Source organism: Synchiropus splendidus, chromosome 10 (assembly GCF_027744825.2).
Source record: "Synchiropus splendidus isolate RoL2022-P1 chromosome 10, RoL_Sspl_1.0, whole genome shotgun sequence".
Taxonomy (NCBI): Eukaryota; Metazoa; Chordata; class Actinopteri; order Syngnathiformes; family Callionymidae; genus Synchiropus; species Synchiropus splendidus.
Genome location: NC_071343.1, coordinates 22,945,584 through 22,967,317, shown reverse-complemented (window position 1 = coordinate 22,967,317; position 21,734 = coordinate 22,945,584). Strand labels below are relative to the sequence as shown.

The following is a 21,734-nucleotide window of genomic DNA, read 5'->3' as shown; positions in this document are numbered from 1 at the left end:
AAGTGCAAAATACATTTACAAACTTTTGAAACAAATTTCAAAATAGCAAAATACATATACAGTACAACCTTACAAACAAATTGACAAGCTTACTTTAGCAAACTTATCCTTAGTTTCTAAGTGGATTTCAAAGTTTGTAAATGTGTTTTCACAGTTTGTAAGACGGATAGAACATCATTCTGCTGTTGGACTCAAGATTGTTAGAACATTCCAGCAACCACGTCCGGAATTTGGTCCCCTCCCCTTTCCGTACAATTCTTCGGAAAACTTGCAAACACTGGGAACACATTTACAAAGTCTGAAAACTAACAAACTAACAATTGAAAATGTTTGCGACTGGTGGCATCATGTTTCCCAAGACTTGCTTTGAGTTTTTGAGGTAAGTCTAAATGTATTTAACCGAAGCACCCTCTTCTGGCACCATGGCTAAGATGGAGGGTAGTTGGACATCACAGACCATGATGTTTAAAGCAACAATGCGTAGCATTTAGACATAAATACATTATTTTCATATTTCCCGTGACGACAGGTTTCAGCATGAACAGCCAAAAATCCTGTTCCTTGGAGTATGTACCTTTCTCTGGCCGAGCCGCTCGGAGGCATGTTCTGAGAGTGGCATCACAGCCCCAACTCCACCCTCACCGCAACAATTTACAGCAGCGAGCGAGCTGAGTTCCTTTGTTTACATCATGGTAGAAGAATGGAATGACAGAACAAGATCCCGGACAAGCGTCAATAAAGGAGATGCATTTACAGCCTGGCAATAACTAAGAGCTAAGAAAGATCCTGAAGTGTTGATGTTTCTACTCGACTTGTAAGTCAATTTTGTGTTCACTGCTGTCTCTGTTGCGTTACCAAATCATTTTTTAAGATAACAAAATGTGTATATACCTGTTGTTAAGTGTAGTATATATGTTTGCAGCGAACAGATGATGCGGTGCTGAAACAGGTCCTAGATATACTTTGTGTATGGTGGAAATAGTTTTTCAATGAATTGATTGCCAGAAAAAATGTTCATATTCTAACACAGTTATGGATGTTATGTTTGTTGTATTGCACTGTTGAAGCGTATCGTGAACATATAATTGGCCAAACCAATTAGCCACAATGCTAATAATCGCGTTAGTCAATATTGTGTAGTGTTTGTACTGGACTTGTATGACATTCTTTGTGTTTACCGCTGGTCTTGGGTGTGTTATCAAATGAAGGGAATTTATTTTTGAGTGATGTGAGTGATAACATGTGAGCGTCCATTACTCATTTTATTGTGTTAATCACAATAAAGTGTAGATCAGAGGTGTCAAACCGGTCCTCAAAGGGCAGCACAGTGGGTGCAGGCTTTTGTTCCAACCAGTCAAGAGGACACCTACTCTGAAGACTGTCATCAATTAATAGTCAATCAGGTGCTGTTTGCTTCAGCTGACATGTGATTGGTTAAACTGTTCGTGGGCTGGAACAATTATAACGCTATATCTCATGTTCTATCTGTAAATGCTGTAGATGAGTCCTCTGTTCTGCAGACCTGCTCGGAGCTGGTGAGAGACGCGACCAGCGTCACATTTCATCATCCTTGGCGATTGTTTAAGGTAACTTATTGAAGAAAAATAGTTTCATACTCTGACGTCTGTGTTCACAGTCAATTCGAAAAAAAAAACCAGAGCGTTACTGAAACACAGGATGGTGACGATGTAATAAACTGAGACAGGAGAAAAGCGGCACCTTCGTCTTTATTATTCTACAGCGGCCGTAGACAAGCTGAGCTTAACAGCCCTACTGCCGAGGAACCAGCGGTCTCACTTTCATGAGCCCCGAAAACTCTCCGTGCTCCATCAAGTGCCAGTGCTTTAAATGGCGCATTTAATGTTAATGCGCTTCCCTGTACAGCATTTTCCTGAGCACGTGCTGCAGGATTCAAACTTTACATGCTGCTGCTGAGTGAGCAGTGAGTAGGGAGGAGCGGACAAATCACAACCAGTGAGGCTTCATCACAGCTCCGGAAGTCACATGAGAATAGTTGTTGTAATCGGCAATGACAGGTAGTGACCTCAATTCACCCATCACGCTGATATCGGCCAATGATGATCGATCGATCGGAGCATCCCTGGTCACAATAACAGTGTTTAGGTTACAGAGGTTATCAACAGTGTTCAGTTAAAAGTAACACAAAGGTTGCAGTGAGCAAATCCAGGGAATGCAGTGTAAGCTAAATTAATGCAGCTCAAATGTAGAACTCTTGCTCATCCTCTTCTACTGTGTAGTTCTTCTCCACTGCAGCATCATAGATGCTGACAATGTTTAAAGAAGGAGCAGAGCTTGTGTTTATGCCAGAACCATTGAGTCGCGACGGCAGGAAGGTAGAGGTAGCGCTGTTCGACAAATTAATCTGTGATCTAATAGGAGTCCGACCCAGCGTGGACGACTTTTGTGGGCCTGGAAAGACAGAAGGCCCAACATCTTCAGGTGGCGCCGATAACAGCTGAGATGTCTGTTGCAGGCTGGGTCTGATGTAGGCAGACACTACAGAAAGGTCCATGCCGCCACCCGAGTTGACTTTATTACCGGTGTCCACGTCCGTCTCCTCAGCCCCGACCAAGGCCTCCACGTTGAGTCTGAAGGGCGGAATGAGCGAGGGAGTCTTGTGGAAGGAGCGGTTCCTGTAATGAGGGCTGGGAGATGGTCCGGGGGAGGAGCAGGTGGAGTTTGCAGAACCGAGATTGGGGAGCGAGAAGAGGGAACTAGACTTGTGAGTTCTCCGATGAAACCTTTGATTCTCAGCTTTGCTGTGATCCACCCACAGTTCCGGCTCGTCCAGCTCCTCAGAGCCCAGTAGGAGGGACGTGAGGGAGGACTGGTGCTGAACTTTGGGTCGAGACATGTCCCTCTGGGGGTGTCGGCGAATACTATTGGAAGCGGTGCTGCGGTTAAAGGTGGATGGTGCGGAGGTGGATTCTGGCACTGTGGCTGAAGACTCAGGTCGGAGCTTGAAGTGACCACCTTGGACCTGTGTGGGAGAGGTACAAGGTGAATGTATCAACGTATACTGTTGTAGAAATCCCACAGAAATAATGACATCACATGCTTCAAAAGCGCACTACCAGACATGGCTGAATTTCACACCCAGCATATATCAGGTGTTGAGGGGCAACAATAGGAAGCTCTTCGTCATTAAACTATAAACCTAGAAGTGAAAAAGGACCCTGGTGTTCATTTACCCCTTCAGTTGCAGAGCATGAATCACAACACCAGCTGCAGAAGCCATCAGACATCTTGCACTGTCAACTACACGCCACTAGTTCAAGAGTGCACTTTCAGATTTTAAGATTGTATCAGACTCACAATGTAAAACACGGTAATATTCCCACATGATTACGGAAAGTTGCTGGCACAGTAGTTTAAGCTTGTTTTCCCATTTCTGTCAGTTTCCACGCACGGTTGATGATGATGGCTTCTCCATATTGCCGTCATGTGTGCGCCGACACCCTGAAAGTCAGTGAATTAGAGTACTTTGCACTGTCAGGATGTATTTGCTTGAAGCAACTTTGAGGTGCAAAGCCATGACCTAAATATGAGCAAAACATCCCTTCAGGTTTGAAAATGAAATTGGAGTTTTTCCTGTGTGGAATTTTTTCAGATAAAGCAAAGAGTCCCATTTGAGGATCCTAGTTTATATCAGAGATGGCGTAAGACAGAATAACCCTGTCATGTGGATTTGAATTTTTGGAGAGATATACAGTTTGAAATTCAGAATCAAGACTTATTTGAGGGTTAACAAGAAACACTAAAGAGTGCAACTCCTTGACTGGCAAGCGACATGGCAGAGAAAAAATTCAGACCTTCAGCCAAACCGTTTCTGTACCCAAAAGTGCAAATATTATTTTTGAAAAGAACAAGATGAAGAATGTCAAACTACTATCTATACAGCACAAAATAGGGAGGAACACATTTTTAGCTTTCAACATCAAAACATTCTTTTAAGGCGCAGAAACAGGCAGGTTTTTTTTTTGAGAATATGTGCCATCATTTTGACCATCAGGTGGTGTGTTCACTTTTAACATAGGAGGTTCAAGAAGACACATGAACACAAGAAGGTTCAGAGTTCCAATCCAACTTTGAGACTATCTGGGTGGAATTTGCATGTTCTCCCTGCACCTGTGTGGGTTTTCTCTCAGACATTGGACACGACCTGTCCAGGGTGTAGTCCTGCCTCTCGCCCAATGACAGCTGGGAAAGGCTCCAGCACTCCACATAACCCTTAGGAGTAAGCAGTGGTTAACTGACAATGAATGTATAGAGTTGAGGATCAAAAAACATATATGAGGTGTAAATTCTTTTTCTACCAGCATTTCCCATCAGAGGTCACCACAGCAAGTCTGTCTGCTGCACCTAAATCTATCTTGTGCATGCGCGGATCAATGAGGGCCCTAATACTCCATAATCAAAAACTGAGATTTGATTATCTAACGATCCAAGTTAAACATTACAGAGACACACATTTTGGGGTGAAGATACATATGAGAATTGGGAAACTGCATGCCATGTTAAATATATGCAGCTGAGAGAATATAGACAAGTAGTTAGGAATTGTTTTTATTTCAAAAAGAAGTACTGGTGAGGGCACCTCAGCAGGAGAAGTGCATGAAGAGGACAGGTTTGAGTAGGAGGCCGATCGAGATTTGGGTGCTAAATAATTCACATGCAATGAACACATGAACACGTGTTTTTGCTTAACACACCACTGCATGAAAAGGGCCATTAACTAGACTTTATGGGAATGGTTCTATTTGCAGAGTTGCAGCAATGAATGGGGTTGAACTCAAATCCAAACCCAAAACAAAAGACTGCCAGAGTTGGTGATACCTTGTCTTTCATATACTAATGTTATACGAATATGAGCCTCCTCCACATGTAGCCCTCTCCAAAGGAGTATTTGAGATAAAATTGAATGTTCTCTATAACCAAATCTCAACCCTATCATCATTTAGCATAACGGAAACATTTATTTTTTTAAATGCAACGTGAAGCGTACACGACTAGTGCAACGATATGAGATTGCAAGTTCAAGAGGAGTTCAGAGACAGAAGATTGAGGATGCACCGGCTTCTTTCGAATTGCCAGTGTGGGACCACTTCGGTTTTGCTGTCTCTTTTGCTGAGTATGACAACGAGGGAGTCAAAACGATCAACAGAAACGCCACCGTTTGTAAGCACTGTTTGACGCAAATATCGTACTCCAAGGGTAATACAAACAACATGAGCAGGCAGCTCCAGCGTAACCATCCAGATGTAGCCCTTCATGCGCACACAGAGGTTGAGCAACCTGAGCAAGCAGTAGTTTCTCAAGGACGCTTTTGATCAGACATACCGACTGTTTCGTGCAACAGAGTGCTACTTGACAGTGAGGGTCCACTACATGTCCGATTGTCAGTTCAAGAGCTCTGTGCTGCAGACGCGTTATCTGTTTGAAATCCACACGCGCATGTAGGAGAAGAGTTAAAAAATGTTGTGACAGACTGGAAGATGGAACAACCAAATGTAACAATTCCGTGTTAACAATATTGTTAAAGCAGTAAAGGCAAACTGATGGACTCAGACCACAAATCTCCTGTTTTGACACTCGCAGCCAAGAAGGCAGTATCAATCAACGAGTGTCCCGCCTCCTTGGGAAAGTTAGTAAAGTAGTCAAAGTGATGTCACGATACATAGAACAGCAGCCTGCCATCTACTCTGCATTAACAATGGAGAAAAAGTTTCCTCGGATGTTGCATTGCTCAATCATGATGAACAAAAAATGCAGAAGAACCAATATGAGGTTTATACACATCTTCTTTTCCTATCAGCTTCTCCCTTCATGGGTTGCCACAGCGGATCATCTTCCTCCATCTCACCCTGCACTCTGCTTCCTCTTCTCTCAAACCTACAAACCTCATGTCCTCCTTCACCACATCCATAAATCTCTGGCCTTCCTCTCCACCTTCTGCCTGGCAGTTCCAACCTCAACATCCTCCTACCAATGTACTCGCCATCTCTCCTCTGTCCTCTCATTCTAGCCTCTCTGACTTTGTCTCCTAAACACCTGGCATGTTGACCTCTGATCTACTGCTTCCTGATCCTATCCATCCTTGTCACTCCCAGAGAGAACCTCAGCATCTTCATCTCTGCTACCTCCAGCTCTGCCTCCTGTCTTTTCCTTAGTGCCACTGTTTCCAAACCATATAACATTGCTGGCCTGATCACCGTTTTGTAAACTTTCCCTTTTATCCTTGCCGACATTCTGTCACACATCACACCCGACACTTTTCTCCAATTATTCCATCCTGCCTGCACCCGCTTCTTCACCTCTTTCTCACACTCTCCATCGCCCTGGACAGTTGATCCTAAGTGCTTAAAATCCTCCACCTTCTTTATATGCATCCTGTAACTTCACCTGTCCACTTGGGTCCCTCTCATTCACACACATGTCTTCTGTCTTACTGCGGCTAACCTTCATTCCTCTCCTTTCTCAGGCAAACCTCCACCTCTCTAGTTTATCTTCCACTTGCTCCCTGCTATCACCACAGATCACAATGTCATCTGCAAACACCATCGTCCAAGGGGCTTCTTGTCTAACCTCATCTGTCAACCTGTCCATTACCATTGCAAACAAGAAGGGGCTCAGAGCTGAGCCTTGGTGCAGTCCCTCCTCCACCTTGAACTCCTCTGTTACACCTGCAGCACACCTCACCACTGACCAGTCATACACGTCTTGCTTCACTCAAACATACTTCTCTGCCACTCCAGACATCCTCATACAATACCACAACTCCTCTCTTGGCACTCTGTCGTACGCTTTCTCCAGGTCCACAAAGACACAATGGAGTTCCTTCTGACCTTCTCTGTACTTCTCCATGAACATCCTCAAAGCAAACACTGCATCTGTGGTGCTTTTTCTTTTGGCGTGAAGCCAAACTGTCTACTTTCCACTACTCTTTCCCACAACTTCATCGTATGGCTCATCAACTTTATCCCTCTATGGTTGCCACAACACTGGACATCTGCCACATCTCCATTGTTCTTGAAGATGGGCACCAGCACACTTCTCCTTCATTCCTCAGGGATCAAATTCTGATTCTGATTATAAAGACCTTGTTAAATGTTCTAGCCAAAAAGATCTACTACCACCTGTCCTGAACACTTCCACACCTCCACAGGTATATCATCAGCCTTTCCACTCTTCATCCTCTTCAATGCCCTTCTCACTTCAGCCTTACTAATCTTTGCCACGTCCTGATCTACTATACCCACTCCAACTCTTGTTCTCTCTCATTTTCCTCATTCATCAGCGCATCTTTAGTTTGGCAAGTTTTTACGTCGGATGCCCTTCCTGACACAACCCTCTATATTTATCTGGGCTTGGGACCGGTGTAAGAAGAAAACTGTCTTGCCCCCCTTCACGGCTGCATTATATATATATATATATATATATATATATATATATATATATATATATATATATATATATATATATATATATATATATATATACACACACACAATGGTGGTCAAAAGTTTACATACACTTGTAAAGAACATAATGTCATGGCTGTCTTGAGTTTCCAGTTATTTCTACAAATCTGATTTTTCTCTGATAGAATGATTGGAACAGTCACAAAAAACAATCATGAAGTTTGATTCTTTTATGACTTTATTATGGGTATACTGAAAGTGTGACCAAAATCAGCTGGGTCAAAAATGTACATACAGCAACATGAATGAGCAATTTTGGAGACTTAGAAAGTTATGTCAATGACATGAGCTTCATAGCATGGCCTCTTAACTTCTTGTGAGTGATCATGAGTGGCTATAGCTGGTGACTTCTCTGAGGCCATTTAAAAAGGGCTCATTGGATAAAAACACCCACAAACGCTACAATGGGAAAGTCAAAGGAGCTCAGGACAGATCTGAAATAGAGAATCATTGACTTGAACAAGTCAGGAAAGTCACTTGGAGCCATTTCAAAGCAGCTGCAGCTTCCAAGAGCAACAGTGCAAACAATTGTTTGTAAGTATAAAGTGCATGGCACTGTTTTGTCACTGCCACGATCAGGAAGAAAACGCAAGCTGTCACCTGCGGCTGAGAGAAAACTTGTCAGGAGGGTGAAGAGTCAACCCAGGAGCACCAAAAAGCAGATCTGCCAAGAATTAGAAGCTGCTGGAACACAGGTGTCAGTGTCCACAGTCAAGTGTGTTTTGCATCTCCATGGACTGAGAGGCTGCCGTTCAAGAAGGAAGCCCTTGCTCCAAAAGCGGCACCTTAAGGCTCGACTAAAGTTTGCTGCTGATCACATGGACAAAGATGAGACCTTCTGGAGGAAAGTTCTGTGGTCAGATGAAACAAAATTTGAACTGTTTGGCCATAATGCCCAGCAATATGTTTGGAGGAGAAAAAGTAAGGCCTTTAACCCCAAGACCACCATGCCTACCATCAAGCACGGTGGTGGTAGTATTATGCTGTGGGCCTGTTTTGCTGCCAATGGAACTGGTGCTTTACAGAGAGTCAATGGGACAATGAAGAAGGAGGATTACCTTAAAATTCTTCAGAAAACCTAAAGTCATCAGCCCGAAGGTTGGGACTTGGGCGCAGTTGGGTGTTCCAACAGGACAATGACCCCAAACATACATCAAAAGTAGTAATGGGATGGCTAAATCCCAAATATTAGCATTGCTGTATGTACATTTTTGACCCAGCTGATTTTGGTCACACTTTCAGTTTACCCATAATAAAGTCATAAAAGAATCAAACTTCATGATTGTTTTTTGTGACAAAGAAGTATCTGTTCCAATCATTCTATCAGAGAAAAATCAGATTTGTAGAAATAACTGGAAACTCAAGACAGCCATGACATTATGTTCTTTACAAGTGTATGTAAACTTTTGACCACCACTGTATATATATATATATATATACTGGATTGGATTTTATACACCTTCGGCTAGGCCAAGTGATGAGAATGCCTGATTATGCTCATTTGGATGGGTGAGCAAATACTTTTGGTAATATAGAGTATGAAGCAGGGCGAGAGGACCAGGTGGCACTGCTGTCATGATGGATCAGCTTATTGTTTCCAGGTTTGAGGTTTCAATCCCAGTAATGGACTTCTGCTTAATCAGCCTCAGCTTATCTGCTGCTGCCTGGACAGATATCCTTCTGACACCGATACTTTGCAAACAAGGCTCTTATTGTGTGTGTTGGTGTGTGTGTTTGCATGTTTATATGTGCGAGGGAGAAAGTTGCCATGATTGCGAGCATATTTGCTATTGATCAATTCCACTCAAACCCCTGTACTTTTGCTAAGTCACATGGTTGATTCAAGCTGTCATTTGGCTTGGTTGATCTCTCTGTGTGCTGAAACAATAACAACAATAACAATATCCTGTAGAGCGCAATTGTTAAATTCACTTCATGAAATTTTGTGTCTTCATTTCGTGCTGGAATAGATATTGTTCATTAAATGCTTAGATGTGGTTCATTCATCAATCCCTCCATGGATCTCTGTGGCTACAGTTGAACTGCAGTCACCCACACTATGCCCTCCTCCCACATTCTAAAATCTAAAATAATATTAAATAAAATAATTAGTGGTAACATGCAAATCGCTAACCAGAACCATTGAAAAAGACAAAGCTGTCTGCCTAATTTGTGTCACACAGATTTTTTTTGCACATGTATCTGAGGAATATTAACGGAGTGAATGTTGTTTTGTGATCCTGATGTTGTGAATGCCCTGATGTGTATGTTGCAGTTCTCTGCAGGAGCCAGGGTCTCAATCAGGCAAGTTCCCAAACAATTAATTTTAAATGATTCGCTTGATCTTGGTGGTTCGATAGGATTTGTTGCCCATTACACAAAAAACATTTTTACCTTTCAAATGTACTGTGTTGTGTTTATTTGTCGATACCCATTTCAAATGACAACGCATTCACAATTCTGAAAGCAAAATCAGATTCACCTGCAAGAGAATCTTGTTTCCATCGTAGTCTTCAGTCCGCCAGCGCACCTCGCTGATGGGGCAGCACGGGTTAGGCAGTAGGGGAACCAGTGCCCCGACGTCTCGCACTCTCACCTCTATCACCGCTGAGTCCAACACTGCGGGGCTCCGACCTCGAGGAAGTCTCTTAAACGACAACTGGATCTCCATGTCATGGTTGGAGTACACCACAAAGAAGCAGAAGTCCTCCTTCTTCTGTGCCACCCTCCTCTGAAGCAGAAGCTTGTAGAGTTGCACCATGTCCGCATAGTTGTCATGGCTACAGTAAATCGTGAACCGCACGATCTCTTTGCCATAGTGAACCTGTCGCACTGCCCACAGCGGAGTCCCAGGGGCCAGGGTGTAGAAGTCCTGACTGCATGGTGTCAGTGGTAACATTTGTCGACTGCTGCTGACCTCCTCTGTGTGGTGGTAATGCCAAGGGGGGCGCTGTAGAGCACGGTGCAACATCAGTATGTGCTCTTCTCCTCCACATGCCTCCTGCAGGAACAAGATGACCGCTAAGGCTGGTTGGCTGGTCGGAGACTGGCCGCAGTTTTGTAGGTTCTTAGTGTGTGGTCGCTGGGAAAGTGAGGCTCGCTCTGAGACCCTGAAGAGCTGCAGCTCAGGATGAACCCAGGCCAGTACGGTGTCGGCGGCACTCTGCAGAAACCTGCCCTCCTCTGGGTCAGCAATCAAGTGGACACTGACCAGGAAGGGATCCTGGAGCTCCCCCATCGAGATTTCGCTTCCACAAACAACAGTTAAAAAAGGAAGAGGGAGAAGAAGAAGTCATGAATAAAAACACAGATAGACCACACAAACAGCTTGAACAAGTCACATCACAAGACTCAAAACATATTGTGTGAAATGTGGGTGATATTTTTTATGTTAGCACCTCCGCTTCGTGTTTATTTCTGATACTTGTTTGACTGTTTGACCTACAGGTATAGGACCATAAACATTATCACAAAGTGAAATGAATCTTTTGCTCAGCAGAAGCTTCATATCAAACAGTGTCCTCATATTTGAAATCCCATTTTACTCCACCTTATTCATTGAATGATTTCTAGGTTCTCCTCCTCCATTCACATCATCTCATTCTCCATATGACTTTAGTGTTCCTCCTACTCCACTAACAGCCCCTCATCCTCCCCTCTCTCTTTCAAAAGACCCATGTGGAGCAGCCCTTCTCTGCTGAGGCTCATTAGTGCCATTAGCAGGTCATTATTGAGGCCCAGAGGAATGTTCTAGCAGGGATGCATTCAGGTGTGGCCACTCTGTGAACCCCTGACCTGGTAAAGGCCACCCCCTTTCACAAGTTCCGTTTCTCTGACTTCACCAAGACCAACAGCTACATTGTTCACTGTTCCACAATAACTCCTTATCTCCTTGTTCCTCAGTTTCTCTGGAACGCCAACAGTCCAGATTTGAATCCTCAAGAGGGCATGAGCCATTTGGCATGTGTTTTTTTTCTTTGGCAAAAGAAGTGTTTGGGCGAAACTGTGTCTCTGTAACAGAGAGCTGGTTGTGTCCCACTCAGACTCCCTGACCTTTGGAGAAGGACAGTTTCTGCTTGACCAAAGTGCTGACCTTTACAGAGTGCTGGATGTCTGATAGCACAGTAAGTGTTGAGAAACAGGGAGCTACAATGCGACATGTGTCTCTGAAACCTATTTTTTTAGTCCTTCTAGTGCTTTTAACTCCTTAGTCTTAATCTTACAAAACAGAGACTGAATCAGACTCTAATACTATTGGGAGTCAAGTTTTGAAATATTGCTAATATAATAATTGAAAAATGTTGGGTTACCAGTGAGTTCGTTGAAAGTTACTATATTCAACCATGTATACGACGACGCTGTGCAATGAAGTGGTGGAATTAGCAGATATATCATCGAATAATGAGGGATTTGTCAAAGGTTATGGAGGAAGAAGAGCAGGTTCAATTTAAATGAAGGACTTTAGATTCGATCCACAATGTTATGGAAGCAACAACTCTAGGCTATTGTGAGTCCATTTTCCCAACATCAATATACGCTGCCTGGCCCAAAAAAAAGTTGCCACCGGGATCCTGGATCTGGGGTTGCTGCAGTTGGTCAGGTCTAGGATCAGCAACATTATGTGCTCAAAGAACGAGGTCATCTGGCTACCATAATATACTAAATGACCAGGTTATTCCATCAATGGATTTTTTTCTTCCCTGATGGCATGGGCATATTCCAAGATGGCAATGCCAGGATTCATCTGGCTCTAATTGTGAAAGACGGGCTCAGGGAGCATGAGACATTATTTTCACACATGGATTGGCCACCACAGAGTCCAGACCTTCACCCCATTGAGAATCTTTGGGATGTGCTGGAGAAGGCTTTGCAGCAGTCAGACTCTACCATCAACAATGCAAGATCTTGGTGAAAAATTAATGCAACACTGGAAATAAATCTTGTGACATTGCAGAAGCTTATCGAAACAATGCCACAGCAAATGCGTGCTGTAATCAAAGCTAAAGGCGGTCCAACAAAATATTAGAGTGTATGACCCTTTTTTTTGGTGGCAATTTTTTTTTTTTTGGCCAGGCAGTGTATTACACTATGGGTGTGAGGATGAGTTGAACATGTGTGTGCATATTGGCTGATGTGTTTTACAGATGTGACACAATGTCGATGTCTACTTTTTAGGGTTTCAGCCAGAAACCAACTTCTCAGATGCTGAACAGTTTTTCTCCCCATCTAAACACACAATCTCTGTATGTCTCACATTTTTACCCTTCCAGTACTTTATTTACATTACTCGTTTGCTGAAAAAAAAAAAAGGAACATGTCCAAGTCCCATGGTACCGAACGTCTGCGGAAGGAGATGTGGAGGGAAAAGTCTGGAGGCTTTGGAGACAACTGATTTATAAACACAAGACACTGAAGGACACTCTTTAAATGCTTTGGCTCCTGCAACACAGAGCCATGTAAGTTCCAGCTGAATGTCCGGACACTAAACATACTGTGTGATGCAAGAGTTTTGGGTAAGGAGTGACAGGGAACATTTAGAACTGACTAAAACGAGGACTTATTTTATTTTGCGATACATATCGAAACGGACTCATATGACTGTTGTCTTGTCTCATGTCCAGGACTACAGTGGACCGTTACTTCAGCGGAGGCTTATATAAAGCAGCAGAGAGCCCACCAAAGATGTTACAAGATTCCTTACAAAATATCAAAGCAAAGCGAGATTGGCCGGGATCTTTCTCTAATGGAGTGGCTAGAGGAAAACTTCCAATGAAGCTTCCCCTGGAATGTCCGAGAGTATTCCAGAGCAATCTATCAAACACTTATCGACTACGTTTCCATGAACTCGCAGTCTGTGACTGACGACCCAACTTCCTATGTCCGTGGCCAAAACTCGATAGCTTGATTTAAGATGAAGCCACAGAGAAAAACACAGAGAGATTAAGTCACCCCATGAAGCTGCTAGTGAGGGAGTTTGTGTCTAAATCGCTGTAGGAGTGTGTCTTTAATCTCTTAATCCACTCCAGCCTTCAAACTGCAGCTGATGGTGTGACTTCGCCATCACCTTGTGAATAAGAATGCTTCCAGCAGACAAAATCCATCCGTCTCTCTTTGTTTGAGTTTTACCTGGCAGCACATGTCTGTGGCCTCAATGATGATGTGACATAAAGCAGCACGGCTGAGAAACCACCCGCTACATATGAGAGTGATTAGCGGAGAAAACTCAGAGGTCTCAGCGAGTGTGTGTGTCTAAGTCAAGACTTAAGCTAGCTCAAAATCAAAACAACTGAGCCTGGAAATGTAAGATTTGGGGCCCGCTTTTGTCCTCTGGTATCCGGCCTGGGAGTAGCAAATGCATGTCGCTACAATTACATCATTTCAACAAAACAGTCCAAGCCAAGAGTGTAAATTTAAACTTAAGAACATAAAACATGTGATGCCAGTGCAATGCATATGACTCTTTTCTGCACTGGGGAGTGTGAAGGGGCCAGGAGAAGGACTGACGCCACTGAATTTTCTCACATATATAGAAAGAATGGGATGTGACATTCCTGCGGTCAGCGCTGACTGAAATTAGAAGAATAAAGGAAGGTCCATGATTTGGCTATATAAGAGTGCAGCGGGTTCATTCTTGACCATAACTTGTCAGTCAGAGCAATTGTTTTTGCAATTGTTGCGTCCTGTTTTCGTGCCAACAATTCTCAGTCCTGAGACGGCTGATCGGTTAAACTGCATGCTTTCGATTGGTTGGAAGAAAACCATGCCGCCGTTGTACAAAGGACAGTGTCTGCACTAAACGGTGATAATACTAGTATCCCCCACACCATGTACACAAAAGGTCACTGACTGAGGCGTAGCTGGGATCCTATAGGGTCCAAAATGACCAACGCTGTTTTCATGGCGATTAAGAGTGAATCTGGTCCGCTTCAGAAATTGAGTAGCATTGGAGCGAGTTATACAAATGAGCAATCCAACCGATTTCTACATAGAGCACAAATGGGCATATAATCTCAAAATGCATTATGGGGCACGGCTGCATTTTTTACTCTTTCTTTACCATTGAGCTTGATGCAGCACTTGCAGCACTACTGACTAACAAACAGCGGCGACATAACAAAAACCCTTGTTTAAAATTGCAATTTCCAAAGTGGGTTGTTATGCTTAACACAGTTTCAGGGATACTATTCAAAGAGCAACCAATGTATTTGGGTAGCAGAGGTGACGGCAAAAAGCATCCCGCCCATTTCCAATACTCGATATTCTTGATTTGATTTGTACTTCATTGATCATCTGTTGACAGCAACGAGATAGTGTAGCTCGCGTGTGTCGATATTATTCTGAAAATATTGTCTTCTGACAAAGTTTGCAAGTTTTTGATAAGCAAAATGCATGCTTTCGATCGGTTGGAAGGAAAACATAAAGCCACGCGGGCCATTTCATGGAACAGTTTGCCATGGCAAACATCAGACTGCCTACGTGAGACATCATGTTCACGCCACAAATTATCTATACTTTGTGTTAAACTATTTTTCAAACATTTTCTTTTGAAATAGATGCACCTAATCGAGTACTATACTCAGGCTGCCAAATCATGAGAAGTCTATCGTGAGTACATTTATCACATATTCAGTAACTCAACTACAAAATGAGCGAGAAATGGGAAGTGTGGCAATTGTGTGAGAGTTTGCAGCCTTCGCTGAACTATAACAATTCCTGTGTTGTTTCCTTTACCCAAGTTCAGGATTATTTGTTATGGGTTTCAATGGAGAAAGTAATTTTTTCAGGGTTATGGTTAGGATTGAAGGATTCGAGGAAAAAAAATTGCAATTTTTCTCAAGGATTTCTATTTCATTCACAATTTTCTTTAAATCATGAGTCAGCGCAAATATATAGAAATCAAGACTCCATGTCTGCACTATGTGGACAATCATCATCAAGGGCTTCTGAAGTAGTCAGTTGCGAAGTCACGTTTCAAGCATTTTCCGTGAGATCTTTTAAAGGAGAAATCACTCCTTTGATTATAAAACTTCAGGGTTTCAACTACATGTAAACACTGACAAAGTTTGCATCTTTTTAATAAAGATTTTGATAAGCTAAATGTGGTCATGTGTCATTAAATACATTTTTACATGGCAGAACTGCGACAGTACAAGCTTGCTTGTATTATTATAAATTACTTGGGTATTATATCAGATCTCCCAGTAGCTGAGAGTTTGTTGGTTTGATCCTAGCTCCAGACGTGTTTGGTTCCTGATGATGATGCATTGATAAATGAGAATGAAAGCACAACATAAGTAAGGGCCATTGAATAAATTTGGATGCAACAAAATACCAAATGAATCAGAATTTATTTTTTATGTAATTGTTTTTCATGTAATTCACCCAAATACTGGGTTAACTATTCAACCCATTAGGAATGGGCGATATGGTCAAAAAAAGTTTTCTATTCTATTCCATGTGTTGGACACTACAGTCTCTCTTGAAACTGTTTTATAATGAAACTTATTAGTGGAGTTTGTCTTCAACATCATTATTTTTTTATGTCTAAATATAATAGCTAACTAAGGGTAGAGATGAGAAATTCAATGTTTCACGTCTCTTGTAGAAGTCGCTGGTGTCTGACAGACTGCTCTGCCAGTTATATTTAGGGGGTAAATTGAGCCGTCTGTCTGCTGTATCTCATGTCTCTTAACAGTTGACTTAAACTATGGAAGAGTCTGGACACATTTCGAGTATGTTATTGAAGAAATGTTAGAAATAATGTGAGTAAATCATTTAGTCATATTCGATTCTCCAAATCATTATACAAACAGTCATTCCTTTGTCTTGGGTGATGAAAAACCTTTTCACAATTCTCTCTCATTGCCTTATAGAAGATTTTACTCATACTTTGACCGTTTTAGACCATTTGTTGATGAATAAATGATGCCGGCTCGTAGCATTAGCGCTGCCTGAGAGCGTGTGACCGCCATCAGTGAACCCTAATGGGGACGCAGAAGAGGATGCCGCTGCCAATACCAGAGCGGAGGTCCGTCCAATATCCAACTATTTTCACCACGGTGTTTCGTCGAGGCGCCAGCGCAGCTGGAGACCTGTATGTGTTGATGTGAACCAAGGCAGACAACTGCGTCAGAGAACCTACAAGGACCACTCCATTTAATAAAATAAACACGGATCCAAAGACTCAGAGTCGACCAGTGTCATTGTCAAAGGTTCCCTGTATTAAAAATAACTTTAAAACTATGATCGTGAACCAAAGTCCACCACACTCTCTACAACTGTCACATGCCAGTGTCGGTGCGCCGTCGCGGTCTCGTCATGTTCACGCGTGCAAGTCCAATGCAGTGAGTCCAATGAAGCCGTGTGTTTGTCGAATTTATTGTGAGATGCAGAATTGTCATTGTGAATATTGTGTGTGGCAGTATATCGTGTACGATAAGTTATCGCCCATCCTACAACCCGTCATACTGGGTGAAATGAATAACACATTTCCAGGTTAATTTAACACAAGGGCCCTTTACACTACAATGTTGGGTTAAAAACAAACCTTTTTGTTTGTCCCACAAACAGCACAATGATCCAGCACATCACCTATGACAAAGCTCCAGGGTCGAGGGTCGGATCATGTTAAAACCACTAATATAGTGTCAAATCAATCAGGAGTACAATAACCACGGGCTGCTTTGTGTTCAACATGGTCAGGTGATAGACAACTGTGATAAAATAATGGATCCCACAAAACGTGTAGTTTCCACAGTGTGCTTTAAATGACTTCAAAGCTTTATGAGATATGACACCGTTTACTATTTTTATGTGTATAAAATGTCATTATTAGCTTTCGCATAAGATTTGTTGGATCTCACTCACTCTAAAACACTACTTCATTTGTTTTTGTTTTTTTTCCCACAACCAGCATTGCACAATTTGAGAAAATAGCTGGAAACAGTTCAGCAGAAAACTTAACAACGCAGACTGCTACCTCAGCCTAAATTCTGAATCTTTGGGACCACAGACAGCAGCTTCATTTTCCACACAAACCACACAAAGGTGTCTCTGTGTGAATTCAGCGGACCTGGAAGTTTCACTGAAGCTCAAAGTGCACAATGTGAAAACTCTAGGTTCTGTCAGCGGGTGTGAACTGAAGAATTAGATGGATTAGATCAGACTGTGGTTGGCCAAGATTAGAAAGAAACGGCTTAGTGAGGAACCAGAGCCAGTCGCTTGCTGCTCGTTCAAGTCAATGTCCACAGATAAATATCATGATACAGTGACTTAATCTAAACACACAGACTGAACAGTAGAAGCTGGATTTGATTTGTCTCAGGCAGAATCAGGACACTAGACACTGGACTTAAAACAGCCACCACAGGTCTGCCTCAGACAGACCTCTACTACATTCCAATCAGCTCCCCACAACAGATAGATGCCTTCACAGTATGTGTGACGGAGACTTTTACCAGCCATCCTGCCCTGGTTCCTTCCCAGTTTCTTATCTTGATTGACTTATCTTATCTTGACTATCTGAACCTGAATGTGACTCCTTGTTTTGCCCGTCTGGATGCTGTTGACGCCTTGACCTGATCTGGCCTGTGACCTGGACTGGACTGGTCTTGCTGTCGATTCTGTGTATGTTGAGGTAATTGGATTCTTCAATGGAATTATTTCAAATACATTATCAAAGGCATCAGGGACATGATTTTCTCAGGTGCTTCTCAAAAAGAAAGATGCAATACATAATATAGGGCTCAATAATATTTGTACTCGTCTTTCCCGGACGAAGCTCATTTTTTTTCCCCCAAAAAATTATATTTTGACGAATTGGATTTCTGAAAGGTTTACTTATATTTTTTAACAGTTGGTGTGTTCCACTATCTGGGTCACGGTGACAAATATTGTAGTGAGGATGGATGGCTGACTGAAAATGGTTACGGTACATTTTAAAGACTACATTTTTCATCAAAAAAGACAGCTTTTGATTTCCTGTTTAGAGTAGTCATTGGCTTACCCAGAGAAGAGAAGCAGTTTTTCATAGATACGTCTTCTGGTTTCTGGTTCTGACTCTTCTCGTTTTTAGTTTGGAGGGTCATCCAAGTATCCCGGGGGATGCCTTGTACTGAAAACTGGTACACAAAGCACTCTACTTGTAGGCAGGACACCGTAAGGATGGCTTTATTTTACTCCACTGTTATCATTGCTGAATGTGACGCACAGACTCAAGCCTTCATAGCAGTCACTTCACAACCACCATATGTCCTTTTGCAGAACAAAACTTGATGTCGGATTAACCCCTACAATCGAAGAAGGGCACGGGGCCAGTCATGATGCACCTGAAATTATGTCAGTATGGAGAATTGTTTTTGACAGTTGTGTTTCAAGACTGTCCTAATGTTTAACCACACTTCAATGCTAAATGCAGCTGTCGAAAATTTGAACATACCAGATGGATCCTGATAAGAGGATAACGAAGTGCACTTCTTTTTAGTATTTTTCAGTTTGTCGAACCCCACTCCAAAATCTACACAAATCAGCCACAATATACACTTCATCCCTCAATTCTAAACTCCACATCGTATTTAGAAGAAAGAAGAAGAAAAGTCAACAGAAATGAGCCAGATTAATAATAAAAAACACATAGTTTCATAATGGTTCTTTCCCTTAGTACAAACTCAATGTCTACAGTTTTGTTAATCTTCTTTTATATATTCATGCAAGATAAGCATACCATTTTGCTTGCATTCAGCAAAATGGTATGCTGGTAAACAAATATGGTGCCAGCGATGGCCAAGCTGGGGCTGCAAAATTTCATATGCAGATTCAGCTAAATGATCAGATGGTTTCTTTTCATGGAAACTATTGTGATGACACTACGAGTAGGACATGATACAAGCACTAATAATCATACATGCCATGCTGTGGATATAGACGCCCTCCTAGCTAAAAACCTGGCACAAAAACAGATGGCAGTCCCTGTGTTAAAATGATGTTCAATAAAGTTTTAACAGAGCAATGTCCCTTCAAGCCACAACAATAGGAGGAACTACCAAGGAGTGGCTGCTCACGTTGTGTGGAAAATAAAGAGCTGTTGTCATCTTTAAAGCGCTCAACCTAAAACAGAGAGGAAGCAGTGCAGGTTTTTGCAGAGAGCAGTTACAGGAACATATGTTTCTGGTTCTGCTTAAGCTGCTGCTGGTCTTCGGTGGAACACAACCAAGCCCTGGCCGTCTGTCAGGGCTTGGTTGTCGCATTTTTGTAGTAGAGAATGATCATATTACAGCTGATGGGAAGCCAAACTCAGACAAGTGAATTTAACATAACTTGGAGAAAAATACAAGCTAGTTCAGTGGAGTTTAAAGTTATCTGGTGAGTCACATCAACAGCCAATCGGTAGTAAAATATTGCAGTCTTGGAAGACAGCGCTCCAGCCTTATACCACAAGAAGGGCTGGATAGTTCAACAGACACTAAGTCCTTTATTTAATGGAGCACATGCTTGAAGCTTTCTGCAGGAAGTAGCCCAATGGAGATCTTTCAAGGACTATATATATGGCTAGAGTGTGATATACATGGATAGAGTGTCATTCTATTGGGCCACGATGGATGCTTTGGCTGGTGGAGTGACTTCAAAGCAACATCAAGGGCAGCTTAGAGGGTTTCAGTGCTGGTCGACGCCAAACTGTCCAAGTAAACTAAAGCCACCAAGTTGGGAAATCTTAGACGGCCCGATTAAAAAACTTCCCTGGCAACAGTAAAGAGGTTACTATTATAGATGATCATGGTCAATGAGTTGAATCAATCTGTTCTCATGCCAACAGCCTGCTCTCAGAAAGAGTGTCTCCACTCTCAATTGCTAACAGATGACTAGCTTTTATCTTATGGTACGAAGACTGCACACCCATCACTGACCTTTAGTTTGTTTTTGTCCTGACTTTGAAGGAGCTCAGCTCATAACAATTCTGTTTTTATGTGTTTTCTAACAAATGTGATGAATGAGAAAGTTGAATGATTCCAGCTGAATTTTAAGAGTCTGTATTAGCATTCTGCTCCAATAGAAACATCTGCCTTCTGAGAATTAGCATCTATCAACTATTAGTAACCTCACCAGGCTTTTGTTCCACATCCATTAATCCTGATTTGACCTCACATCGACAAAAGACTCACTCAAGTGTTCAAAGCACTCACGCGCCTTCAAGTTAGTCACCAATCTTTTGGTGATTCTCATTTTCCAGTCTAATCATTTAATACTGTATTTACAAAAAACAGTATATAGGTTAACTGACTAACTTAACATTAACAGCTCAATCAGGTTCAAATCTTAAAAACTTCAACTCGAAAAAGACAATGTCATTAGACGGACAATACTGAGATGTTGAAAAAAATCAGTTTTGAACATTTCAAATCTGCTGAACACACCTGATGTACTATTAAGGAGACATATTGCTATTATTTTGTTCTTACAGATGTTTGTTATGCTTTAGTCACTGTGACTACTTTGCATGTTTGTTAATATGTAAATAAAAATTAACAAAGCATACGAAATATGCACACATATAGCTCTTTAAACATCTTTAAACTTTAAAGTTCAACAAGGAGAAGAATGGAAACACTTTAGTCAAAGTGTTCATGAAGTTTGGTGTTTATGTCCACTCATCATTTAGATGACATAGTGAGACAAAACTGCTCCATGCTAAGTTTGGTCTGTCAATTTTTACAGTTCAGTTTACTCTCAGGCAGTCAACCATCACTTGAAAACCTTTCTTTTTGTCACTAGCTCATCATCCAAGACTCTGATCATAACATGATACGGTATATTTGTACATGAATCAGCAGAACATCTCTATCTGGAGCAAAAACAAACCCCATCCAATGTAGGTGGACAAAAACAGGGAGTAAGGTCAGGGGTCAGTCAGGCTGGAAGACAACGGAAATCAGGTTATGAGATCAAGAGTGGGGGGAGTGACTAACCCGCCAGGCTCCTTTGAATGCTACGTTTGTATCATGTTTCAACTTATACTAAATGGTGATGTTTAATGTTTATATTTTCATATATCAAAGCACCAGACGTGGCAGTCATTAAACACTGAGCTCCTGAATGATAACTGGGTACGCAGCCACACAACCGTTTTCAAGAACAGCGGTGTGTTAGAAACTCAAAAAACTTGAAAAAGAAATGGCTGATGAGAGAATCATTGTGAATATTGTAAATCATCATTATAAATCAGTCTGTCCGAGTAGG

The 21,734-nt window shown here is 42.1% G+C and overlaps 1 protein-coding gene across 6 annotated transcripts in view; it reads right to left on the bottom strand.

The window, feature by feature from the left end:
* Positions 1–334: 334 nt before the first annotated feature.
* Positions 335–21,734, bottom strand: part of LOC128765698 (protein FAM124A-like) — an 83,570-nt gene continuing 62,170 nt past the window's right edge. For 3 of the 6 annotated variants that reach the window (XM_053876674.1, XM_053876673.1, XM_053876675.1), the window contains exons 3-4: positions 9,985–10,760; positions 335–3,001 (exon numbers count right to left, since the gene is read on the bottom strand). In XM_053876674.1, the coding sequence (XP_053732649.1) occupies positions 2,219–3,001; positions 9,985–10,760 (1,559 nt within the window). In that variant the 3' untranslated portion in view covers positions 335–2,218. Of the gene's footprint in view, positions 3,002–9,984; positions 10,761–21,734 lie in introns of those variants that run through there. The other 3 variants (XM_053876677.1, XM_053876676.1, XM_053876670.1) reach the window with 2 other exon arrangements.